General features: G+C 35.6%; 1 protein-coding gene across 1 annotated transcript in view; it reads right to left on the bottom strand.

The window, feature by feature from the left end:
• TRDN (triadin) overlaps positions 1-21,512 on the bottom strand; it is a 366,265-nt gene that overhangs the window by 118,068 nt on the left and 226,685 nt on the right. The window contains exons 13-14 of the mRNA XM_055087525.1: positions 12,243-12,296; positions 5,522-5,551 (exon numbers count right to left, since the gene is read on the bottom strand). Of these exons, the coding sequence (XP_054943500.1) occupies positions 5,522-5,551; positions 12,243-12,296 (84 nt within the window). The remainder of the gene's footprint in view (positions 1-5,521; positions 5,552-12,242; positions 12,297-21,512) is intronic.

The raw sequence follows: 21,512 nt of genomic DNA, 5'->3' as shown, positions 1-21,512 counted from the left end.
TAGCAGCTAATGATCATATACACTTAAGATAAAATTGTTAGTAATTGACTATAAATTCCCAGACCTAAAAAGCTCACTATAATACAACTCCCAATTTGAAAAAAATATCGTTTCTTGCCTGGGATATGAAAATTTGAGTGCCTACTCTTACTTCTTGTGGCTATAACATTTATCTTAAGAGTCTTATATATTACTGATTCATTCACAGAATAAATATTTGTTGAGCAATGTACAAACTAAGGAAATGTGTTAGTTCCTGTAGGGGATAAAAGTGAATTAGACATGGTCCCTTTAGTCAAAAGTCTTAAAGTCAGGTAGAATAGAAGGAAAATGATGCAAGTAATATGAAGTACAAGGGGCATGAAATAAACAATACTAAGGAAGTACACAAAAACTCTGAAGGGAGATTATAAATGAAAGAGAAAAAATATTTAATTGGGAGGGTCAGACAGACATCCTAGAACAGTGGTCCCCAACCTTTATGGCACCAGGGGTGGGTTTCGTGGAAGACAATTTTTCCATGGACGAGGTGGGTGGGGTAAGGCTCAGGCGGTAATGCAAGTGATGGGGAGAGGTGGGGAGCCGTGGGGAGAGGCAGATGAAGCTTCACTCGCTCACCTGCCACTCACCTCCTGCTGTGTGGCCTGGTTCCCCGGGGGGTCGGGGACCCTTGTCCTAGAGGGAAGAGAATTTGTCTTGAGTCCTAAGAACACTGAGTATTCATAGAAGGAAAAGGAAAGGGTAAGATCTATTATGATAATAGCAGGGACAATGGCTAGACAGCACATTGTATATGTAAAATTGAAAGTGACTTAGTATGGATGAAATACATAATATATAAAGGAAGAAACTGGGTAGGAGAGTAGGGTACAGGTTCCACCACAGTGCCCTGGTGGCTTTGCACTAGCCATATATGCCATTCAGGCAAAGATCTGAACCACAGCTAATTCTGAGTCTGGCAGGATGTCTTGTGATCCTGCAAGAACATAAGGGGATGGGAGGCCTATGAGGACTTTCTATGAGGTCATCTTCCACCTGCCTCTCTGTCTCTCCTGGAGGTTGTCATGAGACAACTTCTCATCACCTCCTGGGTTCTCCTGCCTAGAACTCTTTGAGAACAGACTTGAAGACCACTGGCTGTAGTCCAGATTTGAGTCCTCAGCAAAAAGGTGTCCCTAACTTGTGTTGAATTATCTGCTGTGTTGAATTTTTGGTGTGTGGGACAAGGACAATGAAGAGCTGGCACCTTTAGATACCCTTGCTTTTGCTGGCCATGAAAGTAATAAACTGTCTCAATCTAAAAAGAGATCATTGTATTTTTACTGGTGGAATTTGTCAGGCCTTGGCTTTGACTTTGCCTTGATATGTGCTTGACAGGAGGTCAGGAAACACTGTGGGGACTTAAATTACAGGTTAAGGCTTGTAGACTATGTTCTGTGGTCAGTGTGGTGCCACTGACTATTTTAAATAGGTAATGACATAAAGTGTTTCATGAAGTCAGTTCAGTATTTTGGAAGAAAATATTTAGGGAAAACATTACAGGCAGAATGATTTATTTAGGTCAGAGATACTCGAACTTTTTTATCTCAGGACGCCTTTAAAAATCTTAACAATTGTAAAGGACCCCAAACAGCTTTTATTTACGTAGGTTCTATCTACGACATTTATAATTTAAAAAAATAAAGCTAGGGCTTCCCTGGTGGCGCAGTGGTTGAGAGTCCGCCTGCCGATGCAGGGGACACGGGTTCGTGCCCCGGTCCGGGAAGATCCCACATGCCGCGGAGCGGCTGGGCCCGTGAGCCATGGCCACTGAGCCTGCGCGTCCGGAGCCTGTGCTCCGCAACGGGAGAGGCCGCAGCGGTGAGAGGCCCGCGTACCGCAAAAAAAAAAATAAATAAAAATTAAAAATAAATTAAAAAATAAAGCTGATAATATTTTTAAATATATATTAATTAAAAAATTTAAAACCTGTTACCTGTTACCATAAATATACTTTTTATGACAAATATATTTTCCAATACCAAAAAAATGATGAGATGAAGGACTTTGTTTTACACTTTTGTGAATCTCCTTAATGTCTGGCAAAGATAGTTGGATTCACATATCTCCTTAAGCATTCATTCTGTTGCAATATCACACATTATGTAGCTTCTGGAAAACTCTAGTGCACACTCATGAGAGAATGAGAGTGAGAAGGAAATGATAAATCCCTATTTTTATAAATATATTTTTGATCTTGCAGAACCACTGAAAAGGTCTCAGGTACTTCCAGTAGTCCTTGACCACATCTTGAGAACCTCTGATTTTCAAGATCATTTCCCTGGTTCACACAAGAGGTTAGTAAGACCAACATGAGGTCACAAATGAGGATGTGAGGTCGCAACTGAAGGAATGGAGGCTGTGAGTGAAGATTAGCTTTTCTAATTACTTTAGGACGGATTAGACAAGAGAGTTTAGTCAAATTAAAAATTCCGGAGGACTAAATTTTAGTGGCAAAGGAAAAACAGGAGTCAAAGTTTACACTACAATTTGAGTCCTGGTGTCTGCAAAGAGAATGGGATGATTCTATAAGAAGAAATAAAGTAATAAGCATATGTTTATAAAGAAAAATATAATTTGATTAGGACTTTGACTTTGGGAACCTGATGGACAGTAAGAACGTGTGTTAATAAATCACAAGGAAAATGTCTGCCGAGGGAGAAAGAGTGGCAACTTCAGCAGAAAAAGTCTTGTCACAGAAGGACCTCAGCTGAACATTTATAAGAAATGTTACTGTACTTAGGCTAAGATATGCTTGCTCTGACACCAAAACTGCTAACAACAGTAAACTTGATGGGCCAAGCTCAATGGAGCCAAGGGTCTCTCTTGCTAAGTTTTGTGAAAGAGATTTGATGAGACACGCTGTAATAAGATCTTAATATGAACAGCAAATCTTCAGAGTTCACTAATGCAAGAAGCTCTTTGTGGCCTGATGCCTGCTTATCATAAAGAAGTTCATATGCACTTTTATTTCTGTGTTTTAAAATTCACCACAAAAACTTCTCAAGAGCATTCTAATTAAATCCCTGAAACCCCCCTTATTCTCTTTTTCTTCAGGAAAGTTGTCAACCATTAGTATCTTTGACTATATCCAAAAAGGTTGAACGTGAATAAACTTTGTGTAAAATAAAATACTGAAAAATCCAAATTGTATGCCACCTGATGATTTGTATTAAACTTGCCTCATTTGAGGAAAAATGTGCTTCCTGCCTCTACGGAAAAGATTTCTATAATCTTTATTGAGATCATTGAAAATAAGAAACAAGAGCCAAGAAGTTTAAGTCCATATACCGCCTCTGCTTTGCTTAACAGAAGATACAGAAAGGGAAATAGGAACTCGCGAAATGTAAAATCAAGCCACTGCCTAGAATAGCTGGCCATTAAGCCTATTCTCCTACTATACATTGAGAGCAATGAAAATTACGCTGAATAGTTTTTATCTTAAATATCATCATCTTACCAATTTAAAAAGTTTTCCAAACAAGAGATGAGAGATAATCTATGAAACCTTTTGGAAATGACAATTTAATAATAATGATGATGATAGTGATGGTAATATTAAGAAATAGTCAGGAGTATATGTTTTATATATTTCACAGCTGGTGATGGACACTGGATTACTTGAATCTCCAAGGGCAAAGCTCTGCTTGGGCTCCCCAGGCTCTTCCAAAAATTGTCCATCGCATATGGACAATTTTGCAGAAAAGTGAAAAAAGCCACATAATTCAGGAAAAACAGAACCAAGCATAGCAATGAGGGGAAAAAAATACATAAAAAGCTTATAGCTGTGAATTGTAATTTGACTACTGTTTCATATACCCAGAAGTCTTCTAATACTTTGGTTTGAATGCCAATGAGTGGAAAAATAACTGTTCATATTACTCCTTTACCTAAATCAAATGGTAAATTGTTCTTTATTCAGAAGAAGGAAGGATGGAGGGAAGATAAACATCTTTGAGCACTTACTATCTGTCAAAAGCTGTGTCAGGAACTTACTATCTCTTTTTTCTTGTAAGGTCTCTGTATACACACCACAATGTTGATCATATAAATGATATAATTTCCAAAATGCACTGAAATATTTGCTATGTGTATATGGGGAATTAATACTGATTTCTATGCCTTTATAATAAACACAGTGATATGTATTAGTTGACTTTTATGATACTATGTTTTTTTCTCCTAGGTAAGTAATAACCAACTAAAATATTTTCTCCTTCTCAGATCTATTGACTCTTAGATTCTTGTTTAACAGAAGCAGAATGTGACTCCCAAGCTATCAGGACTATGTAAAATTCTGATGATACTAAATATAAAATATAACACTTGTTTTCTTATTTTTTCTCAGATCATATGAACACTAATTAGAATATAATTTTCAAAGTCATAAGTGATTGCTTATATCTACATGCTATTTTTACTGAGAAAATAAGCCTAGATTAACAAACAGTAGTGATAGCTAGAGACCCTATCTAAGAGTAGTCAGGCTGTGCATTAGAAACATCTCTAAAAAGAGTCACAGTGACTTAGAAGGACTTAACATTCCCATCAATTTGAATCAAGTTTAGACAGTTTTTTTCTTGACTATAGGCCCCTGACCACCCTTTTAGCAGAGGATTTACTTTAGAAAACTTGCAGTTGTAAATTCTTTCTCTGTCCCTTTGAAACATAAATCTTCTACAACCAGAAATATCTTTCTCAAGATCTGTAAGACATCACTTTGAAACATAATCATCAAAGGAGATAGCAGTCCTATATCCCAGTCTCTGTGGAAGGGTAGGAGCCTAATTTCATAGGAAATTAAAAAACCCAGGTGGCCTCATCACATTGACCAGCTCCCACCCCAAACCCACCAACATCCTCCAGTGCTTCTCTATGAGCTCACATCAGAACTTTAAAAACTCTCATTTTTGTTTCAGTGGAGTTGAGTTCAATTTCTCCTATTGTAAACAGACTTGACCCCTATTGCAATAGTCTTGAATAAAGTCTCTCTTGCCTGTATAAGTCCATCAGGTGCAGTCTCTTTTTGACAGCAGGGAATAAATGACTCCATATCAAGACATCCTGACAAAGGGAGGTGGAGTGCAAGTGATAGACTATGACTTATTTTCAACATAATAGAACAAAATAACATCAGCTGCTTGTCAGTGTCAGAGATATAAGTGGTCAATATGAGAAAATTGGTCTGTATTTTACGTATTTTTGAAATTTGATAAAATTGCTAATGAAATAGGAGGCCCAGGATTTTGAGAGGTTGTGTTTTACCCCCTGTATATTGAGAAAAATTAGATTAAAATTACTTTTTAAAAAAGTAGTTCACCCTTCAGTGTGAAGTGATGTTCTAGAAAAAACACCTTCACACAAAATGTATGCACATAATAGATCCAAAGTAAACACAGACAAGCTGGCAGTCAAAATTCAACTCTGATTATTGGTAAATTGTTCACACAAAAAGCATAGTGGAACTTTGCATAAAACATACCTTCCTTCTTTTCATCTTTTTTAGTTGCTGCTGAAATAGGGAAAGAAAATAGTGTTAAAACATATTAAATAACCATTCCTCAGAAAACTGAGAATATGAGGATGTAGTACATATATTCATAAACTTAGTGGTTATCAATACACAAATTAATTCATCCAAATCTGAAATAAGAGAATAAATTGAAAATATTATTTCATATAAAGTTTTTCTTTTAATTCAGATATAAACATAAAACCAAAAGAGAATAAAAATATATTGTTACACAGACAAGAAGTTAAAATAATAAGTATGTGTTTAGCATAATTACATTTTAGGTTTGAAATTGTTATATCTGACCAAACCACAATCACTTCTAAAATAAAAGGAATAGATCTAAGCAAAAAATAAATGGAGTCCATAAATTATCTGTGCCTAGTTACCGACGAATTATATACAGTTTATTTTACATAGTTACAATAACAGTGTATAAAATGTATCATTTCAGAAAGTTAATGAAAATCCCACCCTCCTTTTAGCAAATGTATATCATCATTTACATAGAGAAAAGGCACAGCACACTTCAATTACCTTTGAATTCTGACTTCCTCTGTGGTGGAATTCATCTAATCCTAGATCATGAGTCTAAACTAGGATCCAAGCTGTAGTTTATGTGTGTTACCGGAAGGGAGCATTTGGGGGAGGCTCAGTCATCTTGGAATTGTTCCAAGCAAACCTATGATGTCTTAAGCCACATTAACTGACTCAGAGGTCATGTACATCCCTTAAGGTAATTCCTCCTGTGTGGATTAGAATTGGGGGGACCACTTTCAACCAACATCCAGGACTACATTGGATCTATATTCTGTTCTACAATTGCCAAAACACTCATGTACATCCTCTCTTTGGTCTTCATAACAACCTTTTAGGAAAGGGAGCCCAGAGCAAGAAACTAAGCCTTAGAGACATCAAATGATTTACACATGTTCACATAGTGAGCAAGAAGCAGAATTGGGTATAAAAATCAGGAACAAAAGACTGAAAGGGAATATATTTAAATTTATTATTTTAATGTATTACAGGCCTTTTAAAATCTGTTTTCTAAATGTTATTAATATACCATTACTTTCAGAGTAAAAAAGTAAATTTACAAGCAAATTAATTCTACTTTGTCACATTTTTCTTTTTAATGGAGTTTTAATTAATAGCATACAAAATGTAGAGAGGATTTATATCTATAATGTTTTTAAGTTAAGAAATTTGCCTATTCCAATGATATAGTGAGGCGAGTAATAAAGATAAGTAAAGTGAATTAAAGGATATGGACACTGTCAGATAGATTTCAAAGCCACCAGGCATTATTTCAGCAAACCCTTTGAGTTTGACTCAATAGACTTATTTGTAGTTAGTTCTTTGCTTTACAAATAAGAATTTCCTTCAAGAAGCATCATAGGGCTTCCCTGGTGGTGCAGTGGTTGAGAGTCCGCCTGCCGATGCAGGGGACACGGGTTCGTGCCCCGGTCCGGGAAGATCCCACATGCCGCGGAGCGGCTGGGCCCATGAGCCATGGCCACTGAGCCTGTGCGTCCGGAGCCTATGCTCCGCAACGGGAGAGGCCACAACAGTGAGAGGCCCGCGTACCGTAAAAAAAAGAAAAAAAAAAAAAAAGAAGCATCATAATTTTCAAAATCACCCACCATGTATACATTTGATTCTGGAATTCACTTGAATTTTTGCATTTCACTTGGAGTTCGTAGGATAAGGACAAGAATTGAAATGGTGTTGCCCTTTCAGATGTTGCAAAAGAGGATTTTACTTTGTTTTTCTATGGGAGATTATCTCCACGATATCTCCCATAATTTAAGTCATAACCTCTCTCAAGTTGGGTCAAAGGGTGAAGGTAGAGGGCTCTTTCAATAAAAACAAAATAAAATGACACAAAATCACAAATTAAAAATTGCTGTGGTCCTTCCCAGGGTCCTGGGAGGGTCTCTGGCAAGGGAGTGGCCCTGGTCCCTAACTTCATCAGTTGAGCAATAAACCCGCTCTTTCTGAGGGGCAACCAAGGCCAGAAAGAAGACTGAGAACATGAACACACTTTGAAGAACCATCATCTCTTATGAATTCCACAGAGAAGAAAAGCTCTGAAATAAATTTCTCAAAGAAGTGGCAAAATCTTTTGCATCTACTTTGAATTATTTTGACTCCTAAATAATCCAAGAGGAACGATGTGCACATGTGCACGTGGGTGTGCAGGTATGTGGGTATTACACACTTTCTAACATGCTTAAATAATTTCATCCCTTAACTTTACAGTAAGAGAGAAAAGAGCTGAACCAGGGAGTTTGACTTATTCCTTCATAACTGACACTGGCTGTGCTTTTTGCCCTGTATCCCTTGAAGGTTGGTGGGTTTTACTCACTGTCATCTGGAAAGCCATGTGATCTGTCAAGCTGGATTCTGGCCCAGAAGTTAATCAAAACCAGGGTGTTTCAGGGTCCAACTGTTTCCAGAATGGTTTTGCAACTTTTGTTCATGTGTCCCACTGCTGGCACTCAGTTCAGCTCACCGGACTCTAATCTATTTAACTGGATTACAATGGCTGGATGACTGATTTACTGAGTGGGAGTGATTCTTAACTATTTAGCTCTTGTTTTTCACATCGTAATGAGACTGTAATGAACCCTGAAATCTCCACCAAAAAACTATTAGAACTAATAAATCAGTTTAGTAAAGTTGCAGGATACAGGATTAATATACAGAAATCTGTTGCTTTTCTATGCACTAATAATGAACTATCAGAAAGAGAAAGCAAGAAAACAATCCTGTTTAAAATTGCATCAAAAAGAATAAAATACCTAGGAATAAACTTAACCAAGGAGGTGAAAGACCTATACTCTGAAAACTATAAAACACTGATAAAGCAATATGAAAATGATACAAAGAAATGGAAAGATACCTCATGTTCTTGAACTGGAAACATTAATATTGTAAAAATGTCCATACTACACAAAGCAATATACAGATTTGATGCAAACCCTATCAAAATACCGATGACATTTTTCATAGAACCAGAACAAATAATCCTAAAATTTATATGGAACCACAAAAGACCCCGAATTGCCAAAGCAATCTTGAGACTGCAATGGCTAATATTTTAGTTATTTTGTTCTTTTTTTTCTCTAATACATGGGATACTTTTAATGTTTGCTTTGAGACCAAAAGGAAAAAAAAATACACCGAAATACACTAACACAGATGCATATAGACCCATCTTTTTTTAAAATGAGAAATAAGTTTACTGTTTAAGCCACCCATGATATTCTGTTATAGCAGCCCAAACTAAGATAACATGTGAATCTAAAATTATCTCAGTAGTTGAAAGGAAATAGAGATATCATTTTCCTGGCTCAGTATACTGTCCCCCTTTCCAAATGTACACCCACCCACCCACCCACAGGACTCCACAGGCACATCCCTAGATTTATGCACAGAGTAAGATCCAATACCCTGGTACATCATGAGAGATAAGTGGCAGCACCACACCAGAGTATCAACTGCAGTATCTTGAGATGGGAATTTAGGAAATATTTGATGTAGACCCATCTTTTAAGGCGAGTTCCATTATGGTTCCTGTCCTCACTCGGGCATTTCATTTTCAACAGGTGTCTTCCTAGCTGTTACAACTAACTGATTAAAAAATGATTCCTTATTTCTCCCCTTCCTTTCCCCATTCTGGTCTATATTCCATTCCTGCACCACAACTTATTGTGTAATATCTATTAACTAGATTGAGATCCCATCTAAGTTCTAACTGGCTACAGAAAAATCATTGCCTGGATAACATTCCGTCTGCTCAACATAAACCTGCCCAAAAGTGAATCCTCTTCTTTTCCCTTAAGTTCATTCCTTCCCCTGGGACTTATCACTATGACAATTATAATGATCCTATTCACCAACACTCGAAAGCTCAGTACCATTTTTATTTTTTCTTTGTTTCATCTGTATAGTTTATCAAATATTATGTCTTCAAAATGGTCACCTTATTTGCATTTCTCTAAAGTCATTTGCGCCATCCTAGTTGAGGTTATTGTCTCATGTCTTGATAATGACAACAACCTTTCATAATTATCGCTAACTCTTTATATCTACTTAAGTCATCCACTTACTAGCAATGCTTTTTTTCTTCCAGTTTATTTTTTAGTCATGCTACAAACTCAAGTCACCCCTCATCCATGAGGAATCCCTCTTACTGAAAATCGCTTTGTCTTAATTCTTTGGCATTTATTATCTCTACAATTCAATTCAGCACTACAAGATATTCAATTTGTGTTGTTACTTAAATTTCTCATATCTCCAAATTGTAATCTCCTGTAGTGTAAAGACATTTATGTCATTGTCTTCTCAGTGCCTCCAAACTCTTTGTTAAAATAATTTTTAAGTACTTCCAGAAAAGAATGCTGTATCTTAATTATAATTAATATGTACATATATACATAATTTATATAAAACTAGGGTTTAAATAGTTCCTTTGTTATAAAAGTAAAAAAAATAAAATAAATGAAGAGATATACTCTAACTTTTACCCCACTATAAACATCACTGTCAATTTTGTCACTATCTATCTAATTTTGTATCTATCAAAATTATCAGTCTCTACTATAGCAGTGTTGCCATTGTGTTTAAGCTGTCTCCACATGGAGTACTTGCAAATATTAATTACTTCTATGCATAATTTAATTATGCAGCTGTGGTGTTATAAATCCTGTCTACAAAAGGTCTACTGAGTATGTGCACAACACAAGTGACATTTATCCGTGTTTGGTGTGTCCCTGCTTTGATGTGTCATTACAATTTAGTGAACATATATATATAGCCCCTAACTCTTGCCTTGTACACTGTTCTCAATCAGCACTTTCATCTAATCTCATAAAAGCATAGTTTTACAAGCCTTCGAAACTCTACCTGATTATTCACTCAACAATAAATGCTTTATTCTGAAAGCGTTAAGTTCTGAGTCTGCCTAATCCAATGTACTTGGAATGTAAAAGTGAAGAGCCCATGGCCCCAAGCTCAAATCTGAAGCAGATTTCCAGATATCTCTACAATTCTCTCCCCTGAACTCCTCTAATAGGAGGCTGAAGTAACACTAAGTGCCTGCCACGAGTCATAGTTCCACACCTACCATGACCTTCAGAAGCCTCAGCTAAAACAGACTGTGCCAGGCTATTGTGATTTTTTATGAGAACATATATGCATTAACTGCAATAATTCTTGAACTAGGTAGTCATTCACTTAAGGAATCCGTTCTGAGCTGCATTTTCAGGAATAGAAAACACAAAAGTGATGGTAATATTTGTCCTGCTTTTCTACCTCCCATAATATTTTTTTTTTTTTTTTTTTTTTTTTTTTTTTTTTGTGGTATGCGGGCCTCCCTCCGCTGCGGCCTCTCCCGTTGCGGAGCACAGGCTCCGGACGCGCAAGCCCAGCGGCCATGGCTCACGGGCCCAGCCGCTCCGCGGCATGTGGGATCCTCCCAGACCGGGGCGCGAACCCGGTTCCCCTGCATCGGCAGGCGGACGCGCAACCACTGCGCCACCAGGGAAGCCCCCATAATATTAATGACATTCCTGATCAGAACTCTTCTGAAGAAGAATCAGTTTTGTTGATCAACCCAATGATCAAATGAAAACTAAAACCTTGTATCATAGTTCTTAACCATTCTAGCACATATACTTTATAAACAGCATGATTGGGTTAAATGGCTAGTCAACCCATTTTACCAATATTTACTAGGATGATTCTGTATATCGTTGGGTCCAGGATTAAATGTAACAGAAAATTTTGGATCAGATGGAATCATGTCATGTGCTGAGAAGTCTGCTACAACGGGCTTCTGCACAGAAACAAATGTACCACCACCTAAATGCATCTCCTTTATTGGTCAATGCTGTATAATGTGGCAAAGGAGAAAAAATAAAGATTTTCTCCAGTAAATATTTTACTTTTTCTTTCCTAAGAGTGTTCTATAAAGTGGGCAATGGAGTTAGAGTAGCTTTCTCAAAGGATGTGATTTCAGGTGATAGTTAAAAAATAACATTACAGGAAAATTATTTTAAAGAAGTACTTTTCCCAAACTGATGATTTAAAGAATCAATATATTTTCTAAAATTCTCTTAAACAAAACCACTTTTGATGTCCCAAAGATATTAGTGGGTGATAAAACAAATTTTCTCAGATGGCTCATAAAAGCTAGGATGATTACTTTGTAGTCATATCTGATTTTTGCAGTCTCGATATACAGATGAAGTAGTATTAATTTAATAACATTCTGACTGAATTTTCTAGTATGACACAAATTAAAATGCATAACTAAAAACATTGAAAATTTTATATATTTGTGAATCTCTATCTGCTCATCATATTATCTTCTATGTATCAATTAATCTATGGTTTATTTTTGGATGTACAAGTAAAAGCTCAATGACAAACCTGGAGTCAAGATACGAATTCTTGGGTCATTCAGTGTCTCCTCTGAAAATGTGGCATTACGCTCAGTTGCAGTTTCTCCAATTACTAAATAAATTCTTGAAATGTGCATCTTCATGCAACACCAAAATGTTTTCTATAATAACCCAGCAGATGGTGCTATTCTGCAATAAACAGCTTTGGCTACTGTCAATAAAGTGCTACTGTAAGTTTTTTTTTAAAAAGCAATAGAATTTTTAAGTGTTTTATTGCCTACCTTGTGCTGCAATTTTTATTGTCCCTTGTTTGGCTTCTGGGACTTTGCCAGGATCTCATGGAAAAAAAAAAAGGAGACATAAATAAATTACCATGTAGTACTATTTCAGAAGGATATATAACAACAAAACAAGGAAAAATTATAAAAACACAAACATAAAAACACTGCCCTTGGCACTCAGAACTTCTGTTAAGAAATGAACACAATTATTAGGAGAACCACTGAGAATTAGGCTTACCGAGACAGAAATGAAGTAACTGAACCAAATAAAATCATAAAATAAAGTTTCCCAAAACTATTTTGCTTCACTGTTAACTGACCGTGGAATACTTTGCATTCGTTTAGCACCTGAATTTGATTTTTTAAAGTTATTTATTTATTTATTTTTGGCTGCATTGGGTCTTTGTTGCTGCGTGTGGGCTTTCTCTACTTGGGGTGCTGGGGCTACTCTTCATTGCGATGTGTGGACTTATTGCGGTGGCTTCTCTTGTTGCTGAGCACGGGCTCTAGGTGTGCAGGCTTCAGTAGTTGTGGCAGATAAGCTCAGTAGTTGTGGCTTGCAGGCTCTAGAGTGCAGGCTCGGTAGTTGTGGTGCATGGGCTTGGATGCTCTGTGGCATGTGGGATCTTCCTGGACCAGGGCTCAAACCCCTGTCCCCTGCATTGGCAGGCAGATTCTCAACCACTGCACCACCAAGGAAGCCCTTAGCACCTGAATTTGAAAATTTCAGAATTCTTTGTATATTATTTCTGTATGATTAGCCCTTTGAAATGCGTGGAGCATTTAAGACGTAAATAAAGTGGCTCACTGAAGGTCACTGAGTAACTAATAAGAGAACAAAGCCCAGAACAACCAAATTCCAGGATAAGCTTTTGACCTAAGATGTCATTCCCTACACTGCTGTGGTGCCCATCAACTATAACCATGGCCCTGGACAACAATATGTGTTGTGAGAGTATGAGCAAGTTTCATTTTGAATCTTTCTTCCCTCTTGTCTTAGGGGGGTTTTGTTGTTGTTGTTGTTGTTTTCTTTGTTCAGAATGTTCTCTTTAAAGAAACGGGGTACCAAAAAAAACCTCACTTATACCATAGACATTTAAATATATTATTTGATTAATTAGCATGAAAATAAAGGAGAAATAAAGATTTTAAAAGCAATGGATCATTTCATATTTCACTAAATAATTGTTCATGATTGTCTTTACTAAGTTTTCAGTAATTGAATTATCATTTAACAACATGGGAAGGAAGATTTGGTCATTTGTTTCAGGTATTAATCTTTATTTGCTCATTTATCACATATTTATTTAGGACCTATTAGTTGTATGTACTAAGCTAGGTGTAAATGTAGTAGTTGATACACATATATATTATAATCTTTCATTTAATTATCATGAAATGTTGATTACAGGTTAATATTATAATCCTAGTTAGAATTATAAAATAACAAGATTGCATCAGAATAACTTGGCCAAGAATCATAAGCAAATAATCAATGTTTCATTGGCCAAACACCAGAGGTTTAATTTCTAATTCACTCTTTACCTCTTGTTGGTGAGATAATTATTCATTTGTATTATAATCATGATACAAAAATAGTAATTTTTCATTCTGTTTTTATATAAAAGAAATATTATTTATCCACATATATGGTTTACATTATTCCTAAATTTATTTCTTAAGACAAAATATCTTTTTTTTTTTTTTTTTTTGTGGTATGCGGGCCTTACTCTGTTGTGGCCTCTCCCGTTGCGGAGCACAGGCTCCGGACGCGCAGGCTCAGCGGCCATGGCTCACGGGCCCAGCCGCTCCGCGGCATGCGGGATCCTCCCAGACCGGGGCGCGAACCCGGCTCCCCTGCATCGGCAGGCGGACGCGCCACCACTGCGCCACCAGGGAAGCCCGACAAAATATCTTTTGTCAAAATTAAATGGAGTCCATTCTACCTATGATCTTTTTATTATTAATTTCTTTTATTCCTGGAGGAACATGCAACTATCATGTTAGTGCTACCTTTGTCACATCTAGAATAGTTGGTCTCAAATCAGAATTAATCAAGATTTACATATAGATAGTGAATTCTAACTAATATGTTTCTAAGTATTACTCTACCCTATAACTAGCATTTAGTGGGTACTTAATAAATAATTGGTGAATAAAAAGGTGGATGAAAGGATACAAGAATACCTAGGAAAGATCATCAAAAGTACCCTAAACTGCCTAGGTGTTTTACTACTTAAAGATCTCAACATATCAGAGAACTGTAGAGTAGTTCTGATTTAAAAAAAAAAAAGATTTTAAAAATAGTTGTCAGTAAAGTACCTTAGCATTTTTATAGTCAAATTTCCACCTATCTTTTCTCTTTTTTTTTTTTTTATGTCTTCTTAGACCACTGATTCTAAACAAGTTCTCCATGTCTAAGATTCTATTGGACCACCCGGTATACCCAATTGTGAATTATGGAGAGCTTTTCTTAGGGCCTTATTAATAACTTCTCCCATTCATCATTCGGTTCCTCTGTCAGCCTCTAATCTATTGAGGACACATGCAGAGGTGATCAGATTTGACATCTGCTAGTGTACAGAATTTCCATTTTCAAAACCAATGCTTTAAGAAGGAAGCAACTCTGAGACCATAAATGTACATTAAAAAGGCCAGACAAAAACTACACAAGAGTGAAAACACATTAAAACTTTACAGACAAGTTTTCAGTATACATAATTTTCTCTCTCCTTTTGATTACTGCCAACTGCAAATGAAACTAACCTTTTACTAGGAAAATTTTCAAATATATAACAAAATAACGAATGTATAATAAGCACCAACCTCATTGGTGCTCTCAACACCCATTCAAAAATTATCAAGTGATGGCCAGTCTTATTTCCTCTGTATTACTCACTGCCTCTACTACACGCAGCCCAAATGAAAATTTTATTATATCAAATAATTTTTCCTTTTTTCAATTTTTTATTAGATAATTTTTATAATTACATTTTTGAAATAAAATAGTGATTTAAATAAGAACACAGGACAATAAAAAAATTCAACTGAAGTATATAATAATTCTGAAATCCATAAATAATATTTTGGAGCTCAAAATCAGAGACAGGATGGACCTAGATTTAAGTGTCAGTATATGTCTCCTGGGAATGTTTTAGCAGGAAATTATCAGAATAGTTAGTATTCTTAGCTTCCTGAAACATGTATTTATATAAACAAATTGTCCTGAATCAGATTAGCCAAATGTTTTAGTGTCTTCTGATTCCTTAGGCATGAAACAGTCTGACTTAACAAACTGAAAAAATATTGAGTCTGCAAATACTTTGTTAAGAAATCAATTTTTGCATATAGGTTTAAATATTAGTTTAATATCATGAACTTTTCATACAGGACTCTGTTTATACTCTGACTTCTTTTAATGTGAAGTGTGAATCCACTGAGTTTTCAAATGTAGGGTTCACATAACTTTAACAGCAAGTAGATTGCTGCACTGTGAGTCTAGTATTGGTCTTTGACTAACAGACAGCAGATGAACAATAATAGCATTGTAGAGAACCATACTTACATTTTAAATATTTTCTAAGCAATCTTCCAGTTATTGCCAACCCCAAATCACTGAATTTAAAATATTTTCCAGAAATATTTCTTTAAAAGCCATCTCTTGCTAATTCTGCAATGGTACAAGGCATTTAGACTGTTCTTAGGTGAGAAAACTAAATATAGAAAAGCTGAATGACTTTTACACAAATCGGAAGAAAAATTAATATTCATTGATTCAGCAGTAAACTTTGAACCAGCAAAATAAAAACCTCCTTGATCGTTCAAAAGTATACATCCTTTTAAAATAAGATACTAGAAACTAATGACAAATTATCCTGCAATCCAATGAGCTGCTAAATCAAGCTCTAAATTATTGTTTTCTAGTCTTGTAAAATCCAGTATTATTTTTAGGTGTACATACTCCCCAAATAGACAAAGGTTAACAATTAAGCTAAAACTTACTATATGGTTAAAAGCTCTTAAACTAACTAAGCCTCTTGTGCCTGTAGCTCCAGTAAAGCATATTTCAGGGGCATTGCTAATTTCAGTATGATAATAACCCCACTGAGATGAAATTAATCATGAAGCAGCCTTCGGCCATCCTGTCTGACCAAGGGGACTAAAGCCTGAAAGGAGAGCCTATTTGCTGCCAGATGTGCAAATTGCAAAAGGTGTACAGTACAGAAATATGAATAATTTATCAAAATAATCTGTTATTGCTAGAGGTTAAGAATCTAAATAAGCTGGCAGCATTGCTTACAATAGGCAGCATAATTTAGCTAGACTACTTTTTTCCAGAAAATCTTCTGATCAAGGAATGTATTTTGTGCATTGTATTTGCTTTAGAATCTAAATAGCCTTAACTTAGTATCATAGCATTATAGAGTTTAATTCAGAAAAAAAAAGATTCTTCAAGGTTTGCTAAAATCTTCTCCTGATGTTTTTCTTAATCTTTAAGAGCACAGACTATGTTTTCCATAAAAACTATTCTAAATATTTCTTAATTTGAAAAAAATAATTTTGATGTTTTAATTAAATATAAGTCAAAATCTACCTACAGTTTCTACACATGGAATCACATTTTTCCTATATTATTTGAAGAGAAGTAAGCTTAGGGAGAAAAGAAACTGGAAAACATCAGTGAGAATATTTACAATTAGAGTAACGGGCATTTCCCCTCATGGCATCATCTAGCTCTCTGAATGTCTAAGAATGGCAGGTTTCTTAAACATTTAACAATTTAGAATTTAGAGTTGAAGATCAAGGTATAGATTTATTTAAACAATTACAAGAAGGAAACTTTTTTTTTAATAAAAAGAGAAGTATGAATGAGACAGATGATTTGGCCTTTCACTTTAAAAAATATTTGGCATGTTAAAGGGAAGGCTGATTCCATTTAGATTAAGAAAAAGCCTCTGCCATACAGCTAATAAAACAATGGAATGTGATACCCTGGGAAGATGTGAGGTCCCATTCCTGGGGTTGCCAGATAGATATCTGTTTTCAAGGGGTCCTCAACGTATCTGCTTAAAGCAAAGAGGCAGCCCCAGATGATCACTCCAGGTCTCTTTCTACTTCTGTAACACCTTTCTAAAATCCGTGACTATGAACAAAGGTACGAGAATTTGAAAAAATTACCTATATTATGTTTTGATGGAAAATTTCTTGATTATTTATTTTTATTGTTGAGGCTTACCTTGGTAGTCCTCCCTTACCATAAAATAATTACCCCCTTTTCTTTGATCATGTTTTAAAAGCAAGCATTTTAACCACCAAACTGGACAGATTCTCTTAGGAGAAACATATGCTTCCTAGAAGAATTAGGACTCAAGTAGAAACTTGACTTTTTATTGAAATAAATGTTATGATTTGGAAAAATTATTGCATTCCCAATATGAGTGATTTATTTCCTTATCTAAGATAGATTTGGGCTCTTTAAGTGAAGTGAAACAAAACGAAATTTAAAGAGTCAAGAGTTTATTTTAGAAAACAAGCTATTTTATTATGTATATTATATATACATATCAAAAAAAACAAAATTTCTGACTGTTCAGCCATATTTTTCAGGTAAAATTTCAGTCTTAAAAATTAAGTGATATGCTCTTGGTAGGTCCCTTAACTCACAACTTATACATACTATGAGGAGTGACTTCCTCACTAAATGATATCATAGAGCATCATGACCTAATTCAGCCCTTAAAAACCACCAGCCCCTATTGTTCTAACATTAGTAAACAGTGTCTGTGAATATTACCATTCTGTTTTTCACTTTTCTAGACAATAAGAAACACACACATACCCCTTTGATCTCATTACCCAATTTGGGAATGTTATAAACAAACAGAATTGTTAAGCATAAAAGTAACCATATAAAAATGTAAAAAAAAAAAAAATGAGGATAGTGGAAGCAAAAACTGAGAGCAAAGCATGGTTTATTTTCATTCTCTCACACAATTCTTGGCACTAAGAAGACATCCAGTCAGTTTTTGCATGGGTACATGAATAATGATTAGGAGAAAATGTGTTTAAAAAAGTCATTGTTATCTGCCTGAAATTCTAAACCCAATAGGTAGCAATTATCCTCATAAAACTGTTCAGACTCATTGAGTCTTTTTTTTCTCTATAATACTGCACATGCCAAAATCTGAAGATGTTATAATCAGCTTCAAAGAGAATCTACATTTCTTGAAAAAATGGCTAGGCTTATAAAATGCAGATCTATTACACTGGAAAATTAGCATGATTTCCAAAAAGAAGGAATCCTTAACAGAGAGTCCTAAATCAAAGCAATCTAAGGAAGAATTCAGGGTTATATTTTTAAAGAAACACTTTCAGCTAAACTTTGTCCTCAGGTTTAACAGACAATTTAAGGTTGAACAACTCAATTTTATTAAATGAGAAAATACTTCTCCAAATAATTACTGAGTTCCATCACTCATTCTTGCTTCAGTATATTTTGCATTCATGCTTACTGGGGGCAGGCACCATACTTAAATGTAAGGACTATTTATTTCCACACACAGTCTGGTTAGGGACACTACAGGAAAAATGCCAAATGAAGGGTATAGTAATCTGAGTTTTGGACTTTGGCAGTTTTAAAGGAGGTAGGAAATAGGTAAGACTTGAAGGAGAGTATAGAGCCACAAAGGGGTGAGGGAAAGAAAGTTACAAAGTGAATGACTGATTAAGTATTCCTGTGGATTATGGATCAATCCGGCTGGGGAGCAAGAGTCTCCTTTGTGTTAATGAGAAGTAAAAATGAAAATTTAAAAATTGTTTAAAGTAAATTATGGTCAAAAAAATTAACCTTGAAATCTCAGTGAATGAGATGTACTTTTTCTTAGAACATTAAGAGCCATTACACTTTTGAGCAAGGGAGTTACACAGCAATGTTTCGAAGAGATAAACTTTCCGTGATTGTCAGGAGAAAGGGCTTATTCTGGTAGCATAGAAACCAGGTAAATTGTCACTGAAATACTCTAGTTGTAAAATGATAATGTCTAAGACTAGGCAAGTGTTCATGGAAATGGAAAGAAAATAATAAGTTAGACATTTAACAGCTTTCTTTTTCCTCCTCTGTAGATGTGTTTGACACGTACAGAGGAGGAAAAAGAAGGCTGTTAATTCAAATAAGACAGGTTCGGGACCTGATAAACAGAATTTGTTTTAACATAATTTAATTGAAGTTTATAACAGAAATACATATTGCGTTTTGAGACAATGGTGTAACTTCAAGTGAAAATATTAAGTAGACATTGGGAAAAAAATATGGCCTTTGAAGAGATATGGAGATTCTCACATCATCCACGTAGAGGTTAAATTAACATTATGAGAGCAAGAAGGAACAGTTTTTCCAAGGGACAAACAGAAGCCCTCAAGTTGGCTTGAGAAAAATATTGGTTGAAAATGTATTAGAAAAATTCAGATGTTAATTTCAGCAAGGTCAAGGAAAGAGGATGTTAAAAAAATGAAGAAATAAACGTCAGGATTAAACACAAAGAGAGTTTGTTTTTATATCTAGAGAGTCCCTGGCAACATTTTTGAACATGATTTTGGAATTGGGATGCAAATAGTAGGAAGCCTATTATTTTGTGCTGGTCTCAGCCTATCAATAACCTATGTTGTATCTGGACAGGGCCTTGTATTCTTATTATGATTGCAAGACACCCTCAGCAATTAAAAAAAAAAAGGTTACTTACAGGTCCTGGAAGTTACATGGCACACCTGGAGGCCACAAAGCAAGTTCTTGAGGGGAGACAGAGAGAAAGAGAGAGCTAGCAGGCCTGGAGTTCTGCCTTTGTTGGGGCCAAGGGTTGGGCCTAGGGTTTTGCAGACTCACTACTGGTGAATAAAAAACGTAAGAGTGGGAATTTAAAGCCTGGGAAGAGAAAAAGCAAGTGGCCCAAGTGGTCGGTTATCAAAATAAACCAAGATCTCTAAAGAAAAAAAAGCCTGGACTATGGAAGGTGGGGGGCTGGGGGCAAGAAGCCTATCTGAGACAGCCATCTAGGAAGTGGTCAAGGTGCCTATCTGAGAACGCCATCTGGGAAGTGGTCAAGGTGCCTATACGAGACAGCCATCTAGGAAGTGGTCAAGGTGCCTATCTGAGACCGCCAACTAGGAAGTGGTTTGAAGTGGATGACTCTGAAACCAAAGCTTAAGTCAGGCACTTGCATTAAAAAAAAAAAAAAAAAGCCAACTGTCAGGGTTTATACTACATCTGTCTTTAGGGGCTTAAGGTGGGCGGTGACTAAATTGAGGTGGAGGGTGTAAGTCATTTATTCGACAAGTGTTGTAAAAGGCACTAGAAAAAAAGTGGCTTGAAGGTAGCTGGAGAATCAAGCAAATGCTGTTTTCAAAATAGGAAACTATTTTATTTGAAGAGAGCAGAAAAATACCTGATGGAGAGAAAAACATTAAAAAGTCTGGGAAGTGGGAAAGCCATTAAGGTAGAAAGATCCCAAGATGTGAGAGAGGGAATAGTAAAAAGCACTGGTGGAGAGAAAGCCATCTCTTCCTCTGGAAATCAAAATCACCCTATTGAAATGCCAACAACGTCCAACTATTTCCTGTAAGGGTAATACTGTGATCAATGACGAGTACAAGGAAGACGTCCAAATTCAAAATACATTCAATTTAGCTGAAAATGGAATTTTATTAAATAAAGGAAAAATATGAGAGAGAAAAGGATAAAGAGAAAAAACTACTGGAGAGAAGAATTGAAAAAAATGTAAATACAAGCCGTAAATTGTGATAAAAAACAATGACAGTTGAGGGAAAAATGGGAAAAGATATTTGAAATGAAATTTATTATTGCAATGACTCAGGTTTTCTAATGCATAAAACTGTGCTATTAAATATTATATGTAGGTATTCTGATATATCAAGATTATAGGGCAACCTTTTTTTTCTCTAAAACGAAAGAGGACCATTTGGCAAATAGTTAACAGATCTAATAAAGCCAGAAAGCAATATTTGATTATTTTCTTCTATCTGATATCAAGATTTCAATCTTCTCCTTGGCCCTTTACTAACATTCATGAAGAACAAAATACTTGGATGAAGTGATCTAATTTTTGAAGCTATATACTATAATACATGCCACATGTTTGAGGTTTTTTCCCCTAATCTAATATGTAAAGTATGCAATTATTTGTTTAAACATGAAGGTGATGTTTGCTGTCTGTTACCTCTGGGATGTATGGGGAAATATGTACTACATATTTAAGA

Source organism: Physeter macrocephalus, chromosome 10, assembly GCF_002837175.3.
Source record: "Physeter macrocephalus isolate SW-GA chromosome 10, ASM283717v5, whole genome shotgun sequence".
Lineage (NCBI taxonomy): Eukaryota > Metazoa > Chordata > Mammalia > Artiodactyla > Physeteridae > Physeter > Physeter macrocephalus.
Note: the sequence above shows the minus strand (reverse complement) of the source record. Positions and strands in the feature narration are given on the sequence as shown.